The sequence below is a fragment of the Babylonia areolata genome, chromosome 13 (assembly GCF_041734735.1).
Source record: "Babylonia areolata isolate BAREFJ2019XMU chromosome 13, ASM4173473v1, whole genome shotgun sequence".
Classification (NCBI taxonomy): domain Eukaryota; kingdom Metazoa; phylum Mollusca; class Gastropoda; order Neogastropoda; family Buccinidae; genus Babylonia; species Babylonia areolata.
This window is the reverse complement of record NC_134888.1, coordinates 18,091,849-18,114,348: the sequence shown is the minus strand read 5'-3', so window position 1 is coordinate 18,114,348 and position 22,500 is coordinate 18,091,849. Positions and strand designations below refer to the sequence as shown.

At 45.9% G+C, this 22,500-nt stretch overlaps 1 protein-coding gene across 1 annotated transcript in view; it reads left to right on the top strand.

Moving 5' to 3' along the window:
• The window catches only part of LOC143288709 (uncharacterized), a 45,364-nt gene that overhangs the window by 2,907 nt on the left and 19,957 nt on the right, over positions 1–22,500 (top strand). The window contains exon 2 of the mRNA XM_076597337.1: positions 10,417–10,550. Within this exon, the coding sequence (XP_076453452.1) occupies positions 10,420–10,550 (131 nt within the window). The 5' untranslated portion in view covers positions 10,417–10,419. The remainder of the gene's footprint in view (positions 1–10,416; positions 10,551–22,500) is intronic.

Below are 22,500 nucleotides of genomic sequence, written 5' to 3'. Positions count from 1 at the left end.
TTTGTCAACATTCACCTCTTCAGTGTAAGAGCCTTCCGCTTGTAATATTTTGATGGTGGTAATTGGGGTGAAACGCTGTTAACGTCGTCTCTTTCGCCGTTCGTATGGAGAGAGTTAACCCAACACGCTTAGTCAGGCCTTGAGCGCGTGCATATAAATTTGTGTCCCCGTCAGAGTGGATTTCTTCGAAAGAAGCTTGCCAGAGGACAACACTCTCGTTGCCATGGGTTCTTTTTCAGTGCACACACACCCACACCCACACACACACACAGGGAGAAAAAAAAATCATACCAAATTATTATAGGGGGAAACGCAAATGAAAAGGAAATAAATAATAAACGATTGGTACTGATAAAAACGTTGGCCTGAATGATTTGTTGGGAGTGTGTTTTCATCTATAATTATACGTTTGTTGTTGTTGTTACCTGAAAAAGTTAAAGATGAACGATTTCGTGGTGCCTTCGGTATTTCACAACCCACTCTGGGTTGGAGTCGCTAGAACTGCAAGCGATCTATTGTGGGGTTTTTTGTGTGTTTTTTTTTTGTTTTGTTTTGTTTTGTTTTTTGGTTGTGTTTTTTTTTGTGCTTGTTTGTTTGTTGTTTTTTCATTTTGTTGATGTCAGCTTGCCACGGAGAAACATTCTGAAGAGCTGCTGTACATCTGATGCAGTTGTACACCTTGGATCAGGGTTCGAAGCCCGGTTTTGCCAAGGGTGATGTGCTGAGCTCCTTGGGAAAGGCACTTTCCTCCTGTTTTTTTGTTTGTTTGTTTGTTTGTTTGTTTTTTTGTTCTGTTTTGTTTTTGTTGTGTTTTTTTGTTTGTTTGTTGTTGTTGTTGTTTTTTTTGTTTTGTTGTGTTGTGTTTTTTGTGTTTTGTTGTTGTTGTTGTTGTTGTTGTTTTGTTTTTTTTTGGTGTGTTTTTTTTCCTTATTGGAAATTGCCGGTATTCAGTATTTATTTATTTATTTATCTATTATTTATTTATTTATTTATTTATTTATGTATTTATTTATGTATTTATTCATTCATTCATTCATTCATTCATTTTCCATATGGCTAACCTCATTTATCTAATATATACGACTGAACCAAATCAGTCATTTATTAGTCTTTGAAGGGACAGCACTGATCTGATGAGTTGAGAAGGTGCAGTGGAAAGGTGTTTCGCGCCCACCGCCTGGGAAGCGAGAGAATCTGTGCGCGCGGGTTCCAATCCCACCCACACTCACCAGAATTTTTCTGCCCCTCCGCTAGACCTGTTGTGGCGGTCTGGACGCTAGTCATTCGGATGAGACAATGAGCCGGTGTGTCGCTGCACGGTGGCGACACGCCCAAGCCTGCCAGTGGGAGAGCAGCTTGAATTTCACACAGAGCAACACTTCTTGTGGCAAAGAAAGTGATACAATACAATACAATACAATACGATACGATACGATACAATCCGATGCGATGCGGAACGATACGATGCGATGCAAAGCGATACGATACGATACGATGCGATGCGATGCGATGCGATGCGATCCGATGCGATACGATGCGATACGATACGATACGATACGATACGATACGATACGATGCAAAGCGATACGATACGATACGATACGATACGATACGATACGATGCGATGCAAAGCGATACGATACGATACGATACGATACGATACGATACGATACGATGCAATATGGTACAAGTCAAGACAAGACAAGAGGAGACAGAACAAGACGTGTATATTCCAGGAAACCCCGTCAGTAGGGGCACATGAAAATGTCAGATATTTCATGTAGCTAATACATGTATTAATTAGAAGGAGATTGTGTTGCTAGTTTTGTGGTATATTGACCTAGGGATTATACGTTAAAGGGTATGTGTGTGTGTGGGCCTCACTGTGTGTGGGTGTTTGTTGGGATTGGGGAGATGCAAAACCCAAAACCTTGCAGTTGGATGAATGATATAACTTCAGTGAAGCGAGGGCCAGTGTTGATGTGTTTTTCCTTGAAGCAGATTCTACGGTGTAATGCTTCATTGTTTTTGTTGGAATCAAACAATGTATTTTGTTATATTGTTTACCCAAGTGTAAAATGTGATTACATGTTTCTTGACAAATATAACCTTCTCTGCAAGGGAAAAAAAATTACATTTGGTATTGTACTCTTCGTCCTTTTTTTTTTTTTTTTTTTTTTTTTTTTTTTGTGGCCACACCAACTTGTCTGGTTATTTGTCAGGAAGAAAAGATAGCATGAAAACAAAACATACAAGAGACACAGCGTTGTACAATGTATACATGCCAAAAGTGAGTGGGCATTCATTTCAAACACAAATATTAACAGATTCACTGTATTAAAGAGGAAAAAAAAATTCTTAAACCACAAAACAACAGCAACGACAACAGACGAAACAAAACAAACAAAAAAGAAAGAAAACAAAAAACCAATAATTAAGCATGTTGACTCAGAGAGATGTGCCTTATCTATCTAGTTAGATCAGAAGTCATTCATTATGGGGTTTTTGGGTTGTTGTTTTTTTATAGAAATATGGTCAGGTGGGTCAGCAATCATTTGTTTGCATTTGTATTTGCATTTTTTTTCTCTTTTTTTTTTATCACAACAGATTTCTCTGTGTGAAATTCGGGCTGCTCTCCCCAGGGAGAACGCGTCGCTACACTACAGCGCCACACTTTTTTTTTTTTTTTTTCTTTTTTTTTTGTAATTTTTTCCTGCTTGCAGTTTTATTTGTTTTTCCTACTGAGGTGGATTTTTCTACAGAAATTTGCCAGGAACAACCCTTTCGTTGCCGTGGGTTCTTTTACGTGCGCTAAGTGCATGCTGCACAAGGGACCTCGGTTTATCGTCTCATCCGAATGACTAGCGTCCAGACCACCACTCAAGGTCTAGTGGAAGGGGAGAAAATATCGGGGGCTGAGCCGTGATTGGAACCAACGCGCTCAGATTCTCTCGCTTCCTAGGTGGACGCGTTCCCTCTAGGCCATCACTCCACTATGAATGTGAGTAATGAACGGAATTTTAAAACATTTGGTTTTTCTCCAATTAAAAAAAAAAGGCAAATAACTTTTTTTCTTGCCTCTTCAAAGGCTGGACAATCAAGGAGGAAACGACCCGCAAGGTCACGCTTTGTGGATAGACGTTCTTCGATACGATAAGCAACCCAAAGCGTTCTAAACACATCAAATCAGACCGAAAATAACTGGTGGTGCTGTTTCTGTACAGCGAACCAGTGTCCCCTGGGGAGAGCAGCCCGAATCTTACACAGTAAAATCTGTTGTGTCAAAGTAAGATGTACAATACAATACACATTACAATGCAGTACCATGCAATGCAAAAAGCAGTGTAGCGTTCTCAACATGTTCTCAGATTATAGACAGAAAAGAGGGGTGGCCCTTTCTCCCTGGGGAGAGCAGCCCCGAATTTTACAGAGAGAAAATCTGTTGTGACAAAAAAAATAAATAAATAATATAACGCAATACAATACAATACAATACAATACAATACATCAAGCAATGTGCCGTTCTCAGCATTTAAAAAATTATCAGATCGTTTACCGAATCAGTTTTTTCTTTCTTTCTTTCTTTCTTTCTTTCGTTCTTTCGTTCTTTCTTTCCTTCTTTCTTTCACGATGGCCATTAACAACATTTTGATTATAAGTCTCTACAATAACAGGATAAGTAAGTCAATTTTCCATCCACCATATCAGAGAGACAGAGATTGAACGAGTGTGTAGAGATGACGCGTTATAACACTGAATTTCATTTCATCGTGGAATGTCCTTATTGTAATAATCTATTACTCTTCTCTGGGTTTTTTTCTTTTTGTTTTTTCAAGGCCTGACTAAGCGCGTTGGGTTACGCTGCTGGTCAGGCATTTGCTGAGCAGATGTGGTGTAGCGTATATGGATTTGTCCGAACGCAGTGACGCCTCCTTGAGAAAACTAACCTGAACTACGACATGCTTTCAATCCCCCAGGTCATGTTAGAAGGTCTGTTTTCTGCTGTCTTCAAATTCAAGAAAACGTTTGCTTTCAATTTCAAAATTTGTAAGCATGGGAAACAGTTGTTAGAATGAGTTTAACTTTGCAACTGATTCATATTTAGAACTGGTTCGATGAAAATCAATATTCAAAACAAATTTCATAGACTGCTTCGGTATGTTTTGAACATGTGTGTGCATTTTTGAGAATCTGACGTTATAATCGCTGCGATGAGTGTCGCTAATATATTTCAATTATTAGTTGTTTTTTCAAGTTTGTTTTGTTCTTTTCTTTGTAATGTAATGCGGAGTGATGGCCTAGAGGTAACGTGTCCGCCTTGGAAGCGAAAGAATCTGAACGCACTGGTTCGAATCACGGCTTAGCCGTCGATATTTTCTCCCCCTCCACTAGACCTTGAGTGGTGGTCTGGACGCTAGTCATTTGGATGAGACGATAAACCGAGGCAGCATGCACTTAGCGCACGTAAAAGAACCCACGACAACAAAAGGATTGTTCCTGGCAAAATTCTGTAGAAAAATCCACTTCGACAAGAAAAACAAATAAAACTGCACGCAGGAAAAAATACAAAAAAAAAAAATGGGTGGCGCTGTAGTATAGCGACGCGCTCTCCCTGGGGAGAGCAGCCCGAATTTCACACAGAGAAATCTGTTGTGATCAAAAGAAATGCAAATACAAATACATATACAAATCTTCTATACCCCCAGAAGGAGTGAAAGGAAATTTAATCTCGAATCCTGAATCTTGAATCTTGGTGGCAAAATAGAGAAATATGGTATAGAAACGAGGGATGGGAAGAGTGACGAGGAGGCGGGGGGTGGGGGGCAGGGGTGTGTGTGTGTTTGGGGGGGGGGGGGGGGGGCAGGGGAGCGAGATAAATAGGAAACAGCCGTTTCTAAACGACAAACTAAAACAATACACTTCATAAAAAAAAAAATATATATATATATATATATATACCTGATATAAAAAACCACAGTCCATAAAACCCCTTGCAAAATTTGGCTGATGCTGTCCACTGAAAAGTATACCAGTAATCATTCGATGGACGTTAAAAAAAACAACTAAAAAAAATAATAATAATACAAAAATAAAAAAAACATAATAGCACGTCCAAGTAAGTCAATTTTCCATAATGACCCAATCAGAAAGACACAGATTGAACGAGAGTTTTGGGGGATGAGGTGGGTGGGTGGGTGGGTGGGTGGGTGGTGGAGTGTGAATGGAAAAATGGGGGATGGGGGGGGGGAGGAGGAGAAGGTGGAGAGAGGGAGGGGGAGGGAAGGCGGGGGGATGGTGGGGGGGCGGTGAGCGAGATGAATAGGAAAAAGCCATTTCTAAACATCAAAACTATAATAATATATTTAATATATATATATATATATATATATATATATATACATATCCAATATAAAACCCACAGTCCATAAAGCCCACCGTGAAATTTGACTAATCCTATCCAAAGGTAAACCAGTAATCACTCACAAAATAGGGTTCTCAAACTAACCGCAGCGCCACGTTTTTACAGCCCGTCAAAATACCCTCATTTTCAACCACCCTTTTTTTTCTTTCTTTTTTTTTTTATCTTTTTTTCTTTCCCGTTTTTTCCCTATTTCTACTCCCCATCAGATTTGATGGCCTCTGAAATTATGCGGCCGTAAAATATCAAAGGGAGTCGATTGCAGGTAAGCCAGGTGGTTTTTTTTTGTTTTTTGTTGTTGGTTTTGTTTTTGTTTTTTTTGGGGGGGGGTTGTTGTTGTTTTTCAGCTGTTTTTCTTTTTTTCCTTTTTTTTTTTTTTTTTTTTTTTAAGCTTGGGTGGGTTGGTAAATCCCTGGCTCAACATACCCAACGTCACCACTCACCTTCCCACCCACCTACCACACACACACGCACACCTCTTTTTTTTTTCCTTCTTTTTTTTTTTTTTTTTTTTTTGTCCCCCCCCCCCCCCCCCCCCCCCTTTTCATTATCACATGTGGCTTTTGCAAAGAAAGATTCGTTCACGAGATCACGTCTTTTTTGTTTCTCTCTCTCTCTCTCTCTCTCTCTGTCTCTCTCTCTCTCTCTCTCTCTCTCTCTCTCTCTCTCTCTCTCCCTCTGTCTCTCTCTCTCCCTCTGTGTCTCTCTCTCTCTCTCTCTCTCTCTCTCCCTCTGTCTCTCTCTCCCTCTGTCTCTCTCTCTCTCTGTCTCTCTCTCTCTCTCTGTCTCTCTCTCTCTCTCTCCGTCTCTCTCTCCCTCTGTCTCTCTCTCCCTCCGTCTCTCTCTCCCTCTGTCTCTCTCTCCCTCCGTCTCTCTCTCCCTCTGTCTCTCTCTCCCTCCGTCTCTCTCTCTCTCCGTCTCTCTCTCCCTCTGTCTCTCTCTCCCTCCGTCTCTCTCTCCCTCTGTCTCTCTCTCCCTCTGTCTCTCTCTCCCTCTGTCTCTCTCTCCCTCTGTCTCTCTCTCCCTCTGTCTCTCTCTCCCTCCGTCTCTCTCTCCCTCTGTCCTCTCTCTCCCTCTGTCTCTCTCTCCCTCCGTCTCTCTCTCCCTCTGTCTCTCTCTCCCTCCGTCTCTCTCTCCCTCTGTCTCTCTCTCCCTCTGTCTCTCTCTCCCTCCGTCTCTCTCTCCCTCTGTCTCTCTCTCTCTCTGTCTCTCTCTCCCTCCGTCTCTCTCTCCCTCTGTCTCTCTCTCTCTCTCTCTCTGTCTCTCTCTCTCTCTCTCTGTCTCTCTCTCTCTCTGTCTCTCTCCCTCTGTCTCTCTCTCTCTCTTTCTCTCTCTCTCTGTCTCTCTCTCTCTGTCTCTCTCCCTCTGTCTCTCTCTCTCTGTCTCTCTCTCTCTCTGTCTCTCTCTCTGTCTCTCTCTCTCTCTCTCCGTCTCTCTCTCCCTCCGTCTCTCTCTCCCTCCGTCTCTCTCTCCCTCTGTCTCTCTCTCTCTCTGTCTCTCTCTCTCTCTGTCTCTCTCTCTCTCTCTCTCTCTCTCCGTCTCTCTCTCCCTCTGTCTCTCTCTCCCTCCGTCTCTCTCTCCCTCTGTCTCTCTCTCCCTCCGTCTCTCTCTCCCTCTGTCTCTCTCTCCCTCCGTCTCTCTCTCCCTCCGTCTCTCTCTCCCTCTGTCTCTCTCTCCCTCTGTCTCTCTCTCCCTCCGTCTCTCTCTCCCTCTGTCTCTCTCTCTCTCTGTCTCTCTCTCCCTCTGTGTCTCTCCCTCCGTCTCTCTCTCCCTCTGTCTCTCTCTCCCTCTGTCTCTCTCTCCCTCCGTCTCTCTCTCCCTCCGTCTCTCTCTCCCTCTGTCTCTCTCTCCCTCTGTCTCTCTCTCCCTCTGTCTCTCTCTCCCTCCCTCTCTGTCTCGCTGCGTGTCAAGTAATTCCGCTGGAGTGGCTCGGACTGCTCCGCTCAGCGCGTTTTAATTGACGGATTAATGAAGGAGAGGTGGGAGAGGTGGGAGAGACAGAGTGTGGGAAGTTGGAGGACGGAGGAGGTGGGGGAGGGGGGGGGATACGGGGTTGGGGGGTGGGGGGTGGGGGGTGGGAGGGGGCGCAGCATAAAAAAACAAACAAACTAGGAAGTCAATCGGGTGTCGGTAGTGGTAGTGGTAGTGGTAGGGTGTGAAGAGGGGGGAGGGAGGGAAGGGGTGTGGGGGTGGGGGGAGGGGTGGTATGTAGGGGTGGTTTGATCTGCGTACCTGGTTTTACCTTATGATTACTATTAAACAGGGGTAGGGAAAAGGAAGGAAAGCGAGAAAGTTGTGAGGGTGGTGTTTAGTAAGGGGGAGAGGTTTTGGTGGGGGTGGGGGGGGGGGCAAGGGGGGGAGGAGGTGAATGGGTGTCAGTGGGGGGTGGGGGGTGGGAAGGGGCAGATCACTGTGTGTTGCGTGGAATGTAAGGGTTGCGAAGGGAAAGGAGGGGGAGGAGGGAGGGAATTGGAGGTACGGATGGGCTGAAAGAGAGAGAGAGACACAGAGAGAGAGAGACACACACACAGAGACAGACAGACAGAGAGACTGAGAGAGACAGAGAAGAGAGACACACAGAGAGAGACACACAGAGACAAACAGAGAGCGAGAGAGACAGGGAGGGGTAGGGGGCACAGAGATAAAAGGAAAGAGTGAGAGAGAGAGAGACAGAGAGAGAGAGATGAGAGAGAGACAGAGACAGAGATAGAGACAGAGAGCGAGAGAGACAGGGAGGGGTGGGGGGCACAGAGATAAAAGGAAAGAGAGAGAGAGAGAGAGACACAGAGAGAGAGAGAGAGAGAGACAGAGAGAGAGACAGAGAGAGATGAGAGAGAGACAGAGACAGAGATAGAGACAGAGAGCGAGAGAGACAGGGAGGGGGGGGGGCACAGAGATAAAAGGAAAGAGTGAGAGAGACAGAGCGAGAGATGAGAGAGACAGACAGACAGACAGACAGACAGAGACTGAGACAGAGAGAGAGAGAGAGATGTAAATGTCATAAACGTGTGATGAGGAATTATTTGCGGCGTGTGGGGGGGTTGGGGGGGGCGGGGTGAGGTTAGGAGAGGGTAAGGAAGGTGGGGATGGGTGGCGGGGAGAGAGAGAGGTGAGAAAGAGATAGGTATGAGAGAGAGAGAGAAGAGAGAGAGAGAGAGAGAGAGAAGAGAGAGAGAGGTGTGAGAGAGAGAGAAGGTTGAGAAAGAGAGAGAGAGAAGAGAGAGAGAGGTGTGAGAGAGAAAAAGAGAGAGAGAGGAGAGAGAGGTGTGAGAGAGAAAAAGAGAGAGAAGAGAGAGAGGTGTGAGAGAAAAAGAGAGAGAGAGAAGAGAGAGAGAGGTGTAAGAGAGAAGGAGGGTGACAGAGAGAGAGAGAGAGGTAAGAGAGAAGGAGAGAGAGAGGGGGGGGGGTAACAGTTATGAACGTGTAATTAGAAATAATGTATTGCGTCTTTTGCTGTGTACTTTACTTTTTCTTCTTCTTTATATATATATTTTTTTTTTCTTCTTCTTTTTTTTGTTTTGTTATCGGTCACAGATGTTTTGGTTCTTTACATTTTCCATGGGTATTAGGGCGGTGGACAGTCCCGATTATCGTCATCTCTCTGTCTCTGTCTCTGTCTCCGTCTCTCTCTCTCTCCTTTGTCTGTGTGTCCCTATCTGTCTCTTTCGCTCTCTGTCTATTTGTCTCTGTCTCTGTCTCTCTGTTTCTCTGTATCCGTCTCTATCTGTGTCTCTTTCTCTGTGTGTCTCTGTCTCTGTCTTTCTCTCTCTCAAAATACACATACACACTGCATCTTCAAACACACACACACACACACACACACACACACACACACACACACACACGCACACACACACACACACACTACACCACATTAACACTACACTACACTACACTACACTACACTACACTACACACACACACACACACACACACACTACACCACATTACACAACACTACACTACACTACACTACACACACACACACACACACACACACACACACACACACACACACACACACACACACACCACTACACTACACTACACTACGCAGAGAAAGAGGGAGAAAAGGAAAGAGAGAAAGACAGACCACACAGACAGACAGAATTAACGGATACGAAGACACTAAAACACCGACAGACACACAGAGACTTTTTATCATTAACCCAATGCGCACCGCGTTGCACGTGTAGGGAAAACTGAAAGATTCAACTCAGAGACTTAGCTGTTAAGATTAATTTTGATCGAAGTTTCTACTCTATAGCTCGTCGTTCCGACATTAGTCTGGTTGCCTGACCAGCACAGGTGACTTTTTTTCTTTTTCTTTTTTAGTGAAGAGGAGTTGTGCAGTCCCTTCCCCACTCTCTCGCCTACCGACGCTCACACTCCCACAGGTGCAGATACTGCCACATGTAGGACGGCCTCGGCAGGTGCAGGTTTTTTCTTCGGAGCCCCGTCTCCTAGGAGGACTTCCAGCCAAGGATAAGGGCTCCCCCCTGCTCTTTGGTCATCCTCTTCTGCCTTCACAGCCGTTGGGAAAGGCTTCCTCCTCCGCCTGATCCGTCGTTGGGTGACTTCACATGCGGCAGGTAGTACTGGGTTACATGGTACCAGTAGCAAGGGCGATGCCCCTGACGTGACCTCAATATGTCCCATAAAAGAGCGCCCTATAAGAGAGCGCCCCGAAGGAATTACGATTGAGCGTGCGAGTAAGCTGCTGGGGAGTCCCTGTCAGTTCGTGCGTGCCCAGCTTCGCTGGTGACCAGTTTCATCATGACTTCACAGCTCGCGTCAAAATCTGTTGATATGAATTTTAATTTATTATCTTCGTTTGACTGATTTCAGTTTTAACGCTCTCTCCCACCTCCCAACACACCCCCTCTTTTTTTTTTCTTTTTTTTTCTTTTTTTTTTTTTGAGGGGAGGTGGTGGGGGGAGAGCAAGAAGGGGTCTTTCCTAACCACGCGCCTTGGGATCGTTTCCGTGTGTTTGCAGGCCATGTCGTACCTGAGCAACGTGACCGCTGCTGCCGTCCCTCCTGCCCCCACCCTCACCCCCACCCCGGGTGGCTTCACCTCGGACAGGCTGGACAGGAGCCAGACCCGGGAGGCCAAGAGACCCAGGAACAGGTCAGTGATGATGGTGTGTTGGTCTAGTGGTAACGCGTCCGCCTAGGAAGCGAGAGAATCTGAGCTCCCTGGTTCGAATCCCGGCACAGTCTCCAGAAGATGGGGAGTAAGAGAGAGAGAATATGGGGAAGGAGAGAGGGGAAGATAGAGAAAGGGCGTAGAGAGAGAAAGAGAGAGAGAGAGGTATAAACGTGAAGAGAGAGAAAGAGAGAAGATGGGGAATAAGAGAGAGAGAATATGGGGAAGGAGAGAGAGAGAGAGAAGATGGGGAAAGAGAAAGAGAGAGAGAGTGAGTGAGGTGTAAACGTGAAGAGAGAGAGAGAGAGAGTGAGTGAGTGAGTGAGTGAGTGAGGTATAAACGTGAAGAGAGAGATGTGTAGAGAGAGACTGAGATGCAGAGTGAATGAGAGCGTGTGAGTGTGTGTATGAGAGAGAGAGAGAGAGAGAGAGAGAGAGAGAGAGAGAGAGAGAGAGAGATTGAGCAAGAGAGTTAGAGTGATATAGAGAGGGAGAGTGTCACGCTCTATATATAGAGAGCAGACTAGAAACCCCTACCCAGCCCAGCACTAACACCCAGACAACACAAACACAGACTAAAATAATTCAGGGTTCACATACATATATTTAATCACACACAGAGCTTGCCAAATAAAACAATTACCACAATCCCAGCTGCAACAACACTTAAATGACAACAGAATGGATAAATAATAACACGCACAAAACCCCCCACAAAAACCAGAGCTTTAACTCTCTCCATACGAACGGCGAAAGAGACAACGTTAACAGCGTTTCACCCCAATTACCATCATCAAAAAGGCTCTTATACTGAAGACGTGAATGTTGACAAAGAATACCACAATTCTGACGACGGAAGCTAAAGGTTGGGTCATTCAGACACCCACTGGACATCCGAGGGGTCTGTGTAGAGAAGAGAGGACTGGCCGTACTGAGTGAGTAAAGACATGGAAACACAAGCACAACGTTGATGATGGAGTGACAAGGATGGACACATAAAGTGAGACAATGAGAGTGAGTGAGATAGAGCTAGAGAATGTGTGAGTGTATAAGAGATAGAGAGAGGGAGAGAGAGAAAGAGAGAACTGAGGAGGGGGAGACACACACACACACACACACACACACACACACACAGAGTCACAGAGAGACACAAGGAGACACACACACACACACACACACACACACACACACACACACACACACACACACACACACACACACACACACAGAGTCACAGAGAGACACAAGGAGACACACACACACACAGACACTCACACACACACACACACACACACACACACACACACACACACACAGTCACAGAGAGACACAAGGAGACAAACACACACACACACACACACACACACACACACACACACACAGAGACAGAGTCACAGAGAGACATAAGGAGACACACACACACACACACACACACACACACACACACACACACACACACAGACAGAGTCACAGAGAGACACAAGGAGACACACACACACACACACACACACACACACACACATACATACACACACACACACACACACACACACACACACACACACACACACACACACACAGACAGAGACAGAGACAGAGTCACAGAGAGACATAAGGAGATACACACACACACACACACACACACACACACACACACACACACACAGAGTCGCAGAGAGACACAAGGAGACACACACACACACACACACACACACACACACACACACACACACACACACACACACAGATAACGATAACTGACGACAAGGCCACAACCTCCACCACAACCCACCAAACACTAGCCACGCGTCACCCCCCCCCCCCACCCACCCACCCCCACCCCCGCATGCAGGCAGTGCCCGTTCCAACATGTCAGTCAGTTCCAGAACAGATTAAATTAACTTAGATTTAGATGCTCCCGCATCGTTCGTGCGTTCCTTCCCGTGCAAGGGTCAGTAGTGCCAGGAAGGGGGGGGGGAGAGACGGGAGGGGAGGGGGTGGGGTGGACAACATCCTGAGAATGGACAGGTCCGGAGAATGACCGACGCCCTGAGAGAGAGAGAGAGAGAGAGAGAGAGAGAGAGAGAGAAGGAAGGAAGGAAGGAAGGAAGGAAGGAAGGAAGGAAGGAAGAAATGAAGGAATGAATCTTTATTTTCCAACGGTGAAGATATTAGCACTTTGGCCGACTTACACATCTGCCGTTGTTCTAAGAGACACACAAACATGTACGCATATAAATGTAGTTATACTGAATACTTAATACATGTATAATGTACGAGTGTAACACAGCGTCAAGAGAGAGAGAGAGAGAGAGAGAGAGAGAGGAGCAGGGGAAGACGGATGGAGAGAGATGGTTGACCAAGTCATCAGTGATCTTGAAACTATTGAACAGAAGAAGGTGATGATGATGATGATGATGATGATGATGATGATGATGACGAAGAAGAAGAAGAAGATGATGATGATGATGATGATGATGATGATGATGATGATGATGATGATGATTATGATGATGAAGTAGAAGAAGAAGAAGAACGGGGAGGAGGAGAAGGAGGAGGTGATTATGATGATGACGATTATGATGATAATGATGATGATGATGATTATGATGATGAAGTAGAAGAAGAAGAGGAGGAGGAGGAGGTGATTATGATGATGATGACGACGAAGAAGAAGAAGATGATGATGATGATGACGGTGATGATGATGACGAAGAAGAAGAAGGAGGAGGAGAAGGAGGACGTGATTATGATGATGATGACGAAGAAGAAGAAGATGATGATGATGAAGAAAATGATGATGATCATGAAGAAGAGGAAGAAGAAGAAGAAGATGATGATGATGATGAAGTAGAAGAAGAAGAACGGGGAGGAGGAAGAGGAGGAGGAGGAGATTATGATGATGATGACGAAGAAGAAGAAAATGATGATGATGATGATGATGATGATGGTGATGATGATGATGATGATGATGATGATGATAAAGCGTCGTTCTCACTGCTTAAGGCAGTCAACCAGAGGCACTCCATAGTCCACGGTTTGCTGGCGTCACCCTATCGTCTGTGCCTGGGATAAAGTCTGAGAACGAATTGCTCCTTCTTTCAGAAGGACTTGTGAAAATAAGTGTGGAAGAGAGAGAGGGGGGGAGGGCCGGGGGGGGGCGTGGGGGGGGGGGGCAGACAGAGAAAGACAGAGACAGAGACAGAAAGAAAGATAAACAGACAGGCAGACAGACAAAGACAGAGGGAGACAAAGACAGACAGGCATGCAGAGAGACAGACAGACAGGAGACAGACATGCAGACAGACTGACAGACAAAGACAGAGGAAGACAAAGACAGACAGAGAGGCAGGCAGGCTGACAGACAAAGACAGACAGACTGACAGACAAAGACAGAGGGAGACTAAGACAGGCAGGCAGGCTGACAGACAAAGACAGACAGACTGACAGACAAAGACAGAGGGAGACAAAAGACAGACAGAGAGGCAGGCAGGCTGACAGACAAAGACAGACAGACTGACAGACAAAGACAGACAGACTGACAGACAAAGACAGAGGGAGACTAAGACAGGCAGGCAGGCTGACAGACAAAGACAGACAGAGAGGCAGGCAGGCTGACAGACAAAGACAGAGGGAGACTAAGACAGGCAGGCAGGCTGACAGACAAAGACAGACAGACTGACAGACAAAGACAGAGGGAGACAAAGACAGACAGAGAGGCAGGCAGGCTGACAGACAAAGACAGACTGACAGACAAAGACAGAGGAAGACAAAGACAGACAGAGAGGCTGACAGACAAAGACAGACAGACTGACAGACAAAGACACAGGGAGACTAAGACAGGCAGGCAGGCTGACAGACAAAGACAGACAGACTGACAGACAAAGACAGAGGAAGACAAAGACAGACAGAGAGGCTGACAGACAAAGACAGACAGACTGACAGACAAAGACAGAGGAAGACAAAGACAGACAGAGAGGCTGACAGACAAAGACAGACAGACTGACAGACAAAGACAGACAGACTGACAGACAAAGACAGAGGGAGACTAAGACAGACAGACAGGCAGGCTGACAGACAAAGACAGACAGACTGACAGACAAAGACAGAGGAAGACAAAGACAGACAGGCAGGCAGGCTGACAGACAAAGACAGACAGACTGACAGACAAAGACAGAGGAAGACAAAGACAGACAGGCAGGCAGGCAGGCTGACAGACAAAGACAGACAGACTGACAGACAAAGACAGAGGAAGACAAAGACAGACAGGCAGGCAGGCTGACAGACAAAGACAGACAGACTGACAGACAAAGACAGAGGAAGACAAAGACAGACAGGCAGGCAGGCTGACAGACAAAGACAGACAGACTGACAGACAAAGACAGAGGGAGACTAAGACAGGCAGGCAGGCTGACAGACAAAGACAGACAGACTGACAGACAAAGACAGAGGAAGACAAAGACAGACAGAGAGGCAGGCAGGCTGACAGACAAAGACAGACAGACTGACAGACAAAGACAAAGGAAGACAAAGACAGACAGAGAGGCAGGCAGGCTGACAAAGACAGACAGACTGACAGACAAAGACAGAGGAAGACAAAGACAGACAGAGAGGCAGGCAGGCTGACAGACAAAGACAGACAGACTGACAGACAAAGACAGACAGACTGACAGACAAAGACAGAGGGAGACTAAGACAGACAGAGAGGCAGGCTGACAGACAAAGACAGACAGACTGACAGACAAAGACAGACAGACAGACAAAGACAGAGGGAGACTAAGACAGACAGACAGGCAGGCTGACAGACAAAGACAGACAGACTGACAGACAAAGACAGAGAAAGACAAAGACAGACAGAGAGGCAGGCAGGCTGACAGACAAAGACAGACAGACTGACAGACAAAGACAGAGGGAGCCAAAGACAGACAGACAGGCAGGCAGGCTGACAGACAGACAGAGGAAGACAAAGACAGACAGACTGACAGACAGGCAGGCTGACAGACAAAGACAGACAGACTGACAGACAAAGACAGAGGGAGACTAAGACAGACAGAGAGGCAGGCTGACAGACAAAGACAGACACACTGACAGACAAAGACAGAGGAAGACAAAGACAGACAGAGAGGCTGACAGACAAAGACAGACAGACTGACAGACAAAGACACAGGGAGACTAAGACAAGCAGGCAGGCTGACAGGCAGACAGAGGAAGACACAGACAGACAGGCAGGCAGGCAGAGAGACAGGCTGACAAAGACAAAAACAGAGGGAGACAAAGACAGACACACACACACTGGCAGACAGACAGACAGACAGGCAAGCAGATAGCCAAACAAACAGACAGACAAAGACCGACAAACAGGCAAGCAGAGCATTATTCTGATAACGACGCGATTAGCATCATGGGGGCGGGGGGCCGGGGTGGGCGGGGGGGAGGTGGGGGTGGTGTTTGACGTGTCGAGGATCAGTAGGAGGTTTTGAAGTCAAGCAGGTGATCCCAGTTAACTACTTGGTCAATGAAATTATCTCTGTGGTTCTGGAGCCACGGTGGCCTAGCGGGAATGCGCCCCGACTGGGACACTTGTGTCCACGTGTTCGAGTCCACTGTCCTAAAAATAGGTGGATAACGCGTGCCTTGTTTGAGTCCCTTTGCTAACTGAAGTCAGCGGAAGTGTTCAATCAGTCATTTTGCTACTCGTGTCAGTATAGCGCGAAGCCGAGCGCTCAGCTGGATATGGTGACTGCTTCATGGCAAGCTTCCACTTGCTCGCGACGTTAGTTAAGCTGACATTCTTGTGTGTGCTTCCACAGCAAGTCAAGTTTGCGCCACGTGTCACTGCACTGTTTTCCTGTTATAACTTTTGGTTAAATAAACCATTGGCAGATATCAATCAAAACATAACATTTGGCATGTAGTGAGGGCAAGCATATCACGATTTCATCAAAGATAAAACGGTTACAGTTCAGAAACTACCACCGGTTAGCAGATGACTTCTCAACAGACTAACAGCCGGATACGAGTGTCAGTATGGCGTCCAGTTGGCTTCCGCTTTCCTGGCCAATGAGCTAGCCATCTAATTTTAGGTCAGTGGTTCGCGTCCCATGATTCATTGAGGAAACGGACCGGGATTTGACGGGCGCAATAGCCGAGTGGTTTAGGCGTTGGATTTTCAATCTGAGGGTCCCGGGTTCGAATCTCGGTGACGGCGGCTGGTGGGCAAAGGGTGGAGATTTTTCCGATCACCCAGGTCAACATATGTGCAGACCTGGTAATGCCTAAACCCCCTTCGTGTGTATACGCACGCAGAAGATCAAATACGCACGTTAAAGATCCTGTAATCCATGTCAGCGTTCGGCGGGTTATGGAAACAGGAACATAATTATCCAGAATGCACACCCCCGAAAGCGGCGGAGTATGGCTGCCTACATGGCGGGGGCAAAAACCGTCATACACGTAAAAAAAAAAAAACCCACTCGTGTACAAACGAGAGAATGTGGGAGTTTGCAGGCCGTGAACGAAGAAGAAGAAGAAGGACCGGGATTTTTCTTCTTCTTTTTTTTTTTTTTTTTTTTTTAAACTCCCACCTTCACCCACACCCTCACCCCCACACGCTACCACCTCACCAGTGCACTTGACGTTGAGTTGTGGTGTTTGGTGTCAGACGATGAACTAAAGAGTTCCGCATGCAACATGCACTCAGCAATGCATGGAAACAAACTAAGTGACTAACTAACTAACCAAATAAATAAATAAATGAATATACAAACAAAATAGATAAATAAATGAATAATTATGATACAAAAAATGAACACAACAACAAATGGGTTGTCCCTCGTTAAAAGTTTTTCTTTAAAAAAAATCTGTGGAAAAATCCACTGGTAGTTGTGTTTTTTTTTAAGAAAACAAAAAAAAAAAATGATATATATATATATATATATATATATATATATATATATATATATATATATATATAGAGAGAGAGAGAGAGAGAGAGAGAGTATACTATACATAGGTGGGGGGGCTGCACTTGGCTGACGCATTCTATCCCTTAGAGAGAACAGCCTGAATTTCACACCGAGGAATCTGTTTTGACTCTAGAAAGAAAAAAGAAAAAAAAAGTGCTACAATGTGGATGAGGGTAGGATTAACGACATAATGTAAGGTACCTGTTATGATGATGCGGGTGTGAGCTTGAGAAAACTCATTCACCGGTAATATACAGTAAATGCAGAGACGGAAGAACCGAATGTGTTGTGCTGTGTTCGTCACTTTTCGTATGAGTCAGGCATCTGCTTGGCAGATGTGGTGTAGCGTATATGGTTTTGTCCGAACGCAGTGACGCCTCCTTGAGCTACTGAAACTGAAACTGAAACTCGTATGACAGATTTTTTTTAACATTTGTTTTTTAATTTCCTTTTTTTTTTTATATAACACACAGACAATTGACCAAATATAATAAATACATACATCAGAAACGGAGAGAGGACGAAGCGGATGAAAACAGCTAAAACCAATGATGGAAATAAAATTTAAAAAATGACATTCGTGAATAGTATTCTAAGCAAAACAACTGGGGATAGTTGTACGAATCATTTGAACTTCCGTACAAGAGATTTATTTGTGTGAACTTCTAGCTGCCCCTATCCTCATCTCTCTGTCGTGAAGTTGTTTCTCTTCTCTAATCGACCCCCACACTCCCACTGTCCCCCTCTCTCCCCACCTCAGTGTGTGTGTGTGTGTGTGTGTGTGTGTGTTTCTCTCTCTTTCTTTCTCTCTCTCTCTCTCACCTCTCTTTTTCATTTTATGTTCTCTCTCTCACTTCTCTTTCTCTCTCTCTCTCTCTCTCTCTCTCTCTCACCTCTCTTTTTCATTTATGTTCTCTCTCTCTCTCACTTCTCTTTCTCTCTCTCTCTCTCTCTCACCTCTCTTTTTCATTTTATGTTCTCTCTCTCTCTCTCTCACTTCTCTTTCTCTCTCTCTCTCTCCCCTCTCTTTTTCATTTATGTTCTCTCTCTCTCTCTCACTTCTCTTTCTCTCTCTCACCTCTCTTTTTCATTTTATGTTCTCTCTCTCTCTCTCTCACTTCTCTTTCTCTCTCTCTCTCCCACCTCTCTTTTTCATTTTATGTTCTCTCTCTCTCACTACTCTTTCTCTCTCTCTCCCACCTCTCCTTTTCATTTTATGGTTTCTCACACTTCTCTTTCTCTCTCTCTCACCTCTCTTTTTCATTTTATGTTCTCTCTCTCTTCCACTTCTCTTTCTCTCTCTCTCTCTCTCTCACCTCTCTTTTTCATTTTATGTTCTCTCTCTCTCTCACTTCTCTCTCTCTCTCTCACCTCTCTTTTTCATTTATGTTCTCTCTCTCTCTCACTTCTCTTTCTCTCTCTCTCTCTCTCTCTCTCTCTCTCTCACCTCTCTTTTTCATTTTATGTTCTCTCTCTCTCTCTCTCACTTCTCTTTCTCTCTCTCTCTCTCTCTCCCTCCACACCCCTTCTCTCTATCGTCGTTTCTCTCCTTCTATCTCGCACCATTCCATTCCCCCCACCCCCCCTCTCTCTCTCTCACTCCCTCTCCCTTCCGTGTCTTCCTCTGTTGCTTTCTTTACCCTCTCCCTCCCCCCTCTCTCTCTCCACCCCGTCTCTCTCTCATCGTCTCTCTCCTCCTATCCCTCACCCCTCTATTTCCCTGCTCTTTCTCTGTCTTTTACCTCTCCCTCTCTCTCTCTCTCTCTACCCCCTCTCTCTCTCTCTTTATTTTTCTCTCTCAGAATACACCTGTCTATATATGTGATTAAACGGACTTGTCAATCTGTGTCTGTGTGAATTTTATGCCGGTGTTAACAGGGATAGAAACGGCAATATTGAATGACACGCCAAACCTGTCGTCTCACTGAACCGTCCTAATTGCCTGCGCCAGCTTTCGCCATCCTATCTCCCGACACTTAGTGCGTGATGTTCCGCGGCTATGAAAAAAATGGCCCGAGACTTAACTATGAATGGCTGGGGGGGCGGGGAGGGGGGCCGGGGGGGGCCGGGGGGGGGAAGGGGTAGGTGTGTGTGTGTGTGTGTGTGTGTGTGTGTGTCTGTGTGTGTGTTTGTGTGTCTGTGTGGGGTGGGAAGAGGTGCATGTGTGTGTGTGTGTGTGTGTGTGTGTGTGTGTGTGACTGTGCGTGTGTGTGTGCACGCTTGCTTCTGTATGTGTGTGTCCGTGCGTGCGCGCGCGCGCGCGTGTGTGTGTGTGTGTGTGTCTATGCGTGCGCATCCAGCTTTTAGGCCTGTTAAATCACACACACTCACACACACACACACACACACAACACACACACACACACACACACACACATACATACATACATACACACAGACACACAGACACACAGACACACACACACACACACACACACACACACACACACACACACACACACACACACATGTACAATTTCGCGATGTATTGACTACGATATTCATAATTACAACGACATATTTGGTTTACATTATGCACAGTGATTATATGTCCCTATCCCTAACACCAGCCATTTCCACCACCCTGAAAGAAGTACCACGAAAAAAACCCATCTGATAATTGTCACATATGGGTGTGACGTCTGCGAAGTGCTAAAAAGATGGAGACCATTATTATTGCCGATACATTAATGCACACGTTTCGTGTGTAAGTAGACCTACATGTGTGCACTTGTAAGTAGGCCTTACGTGTGCGCACTTGTAAATAGGCATTGCGTGCGTGCACGTGTAAATAGGCATTGCGTGTGTGCACTTGTAAATAGGCATTGTGTGTGTGCACTTGTAAATAGGCATTACGTGTGTGCACTTGTAAATAGGCATTGCGTGTGTGCACGTGTAAATAGGCATTGCGTGTGTGCACGTGTAAATAGGCATTGCGTGTGTGCACTTGTAAATAGGCATTGCGTGTGTGCACGTGTAAATAGGCATTGCGTGTGTGCACTTGTAAGTAGGCCTACATGTGGGCACATTTACGTAGGCTTGTGTGTGTACATGTGTTTAGTAGGCCTACATGTTTGAATTTGTAAATAGGCCTACGTGTGTGCACGCGCTTCATGCGTGCACTTGGGATTAGGTCTAAGCAACGTCTGCGCACTTGTAAACATGCCTACATATGCGCACTTGCAAATAGGAATTACATGTGCGCACTTGCAAATAGGCCTTACGTGTGTGCACTTGTAAACAGGCCTACATGTGTGCACCTGTAAATAGGCCTACATGTGTCCATTTGTAAATAGACCTACATGTGTGCACTTGCAAATAGGCCTACATATGTCCACTTGTAATTAAGCTTACATGTGTGCACTTGTAAATAGGCCTACGTATGCATATGTAAGTAGCCCTGTGTGTGTGTGCACGTGCGAGAGGCACAAGTAAGTAGAGTTTCAAACTACTTCCTTCTATCAACCGATCGTCAAAATGGCGCGTGTACAGGACAAAGACAGTGAAAAAGGCTGCTCGAGTCATCATCGAAAAAAATATTACTCCAGGCTGACCCTGGATTTCCACACCAACAACAACAAGAGGGTGTGTGAAGAAATTGCCATCCTCCCAAGCAAGAAGCTCCCGCAACAAAATTGCAAGGGTTCGTGTGACTCATTTGATGAAGCGCATCCAGCGTGGCCCCGTGTACGTGGCATCTCCACCTAGCTCCAGGAAGAGGAGAGAGAGAAAGGAGAGATAACTTATGTGCCTTGAGATTTCTGCTTTGGACCAGGACATCATCGAGGTTGATCCCGACACCAAGGAGATGTGTGTGTGTGTGTGTGTGTGTGTGTGTGTGTGTGTGTGTGTGTGTGTGTGCGTGTGCACGCTTGCTTCTGTATGTGTGTGTCCGTGCGTGCGCGCGCGCGCGTGTGTGTATGTGTGTATGTGTGTGTGTGTCTATGCGTGCGCATCCAGCTTTTAGGCCTGTTAAATCACACACACACACACACACACACACACACACACACACACACACACACACACACACACACACCACACACACACACATCTCCTTGGTGTCGGGATCAACCTCCATGATGTCCTGGTCCAAAGCAGAAACCTCAAGGCACATAGCTATCTCTCCTTTCTCTCTCCTCTTCCTGGAGCTTGGTGGAGATGCCACGAGGTAACGCGTCCGCCTAGGAAGCGAGAGAATCTGAGCGCGCTGGTTCGAATCACGGCTCAGCCGTCGATATTTTCTCCCCCTCCACTAGACCTTGAGTGGTGGTCTGGACGCTAGTCATTCGGATGAGACGATAAACCGAGGTCCCGTGCGCAGCATGCACTTAGCGCACGTAAAAGAACCCACGGCAACAAAGGGGATGTTCCTGGCAAAATTGTGTAGAAAAATCCACTTCGATAGGAAAAACAAATAAAACTGCTCGCAGGAAAAAACACCAAAAAAATGGGTGGCGCTGTAGTATAGCGACGCGCTCTCCCTGGGGAGAGCAGCCCGAATTTCACACACAGAAATTTGTTGTGATAAAAAGAAATACAAATACAAATGTTGAAAGCACTGGACTTTGCCAACATCGCTGGCCTCCAGGTCACCACCACTCCCATCAACACAGTCAGCTTCAGAGGACCTCGCATGTGATCGTGTCTCCATCATACTGTCTTTGCAATGTAATATAAAAGTTTAGAGAGAGAGAAAAAAAGTAAAAGTAGGGTTTCACGAGTGCAGGTGTGAGTGGGGTTTCATGAGTGCAGGTGTGAGTGGGGTTTCATGAGTGCAGGTGTGAGTGGGGTTTCATGAGTGCAGGTGTGAGTGGGGTTTCATGAGTGCAGGTGTGAGTGGGGTTTCATGAGTGCAGGTGTGAGTGGGGTTTCATGTGTGCAGGTGTGAGTGGGGTTTCAAGTGTGCAGGTGTGAGTGGGGTTTCATGAGTGCAGGTGTGAGTGGGGTTTCATGTGTGCAGGTGT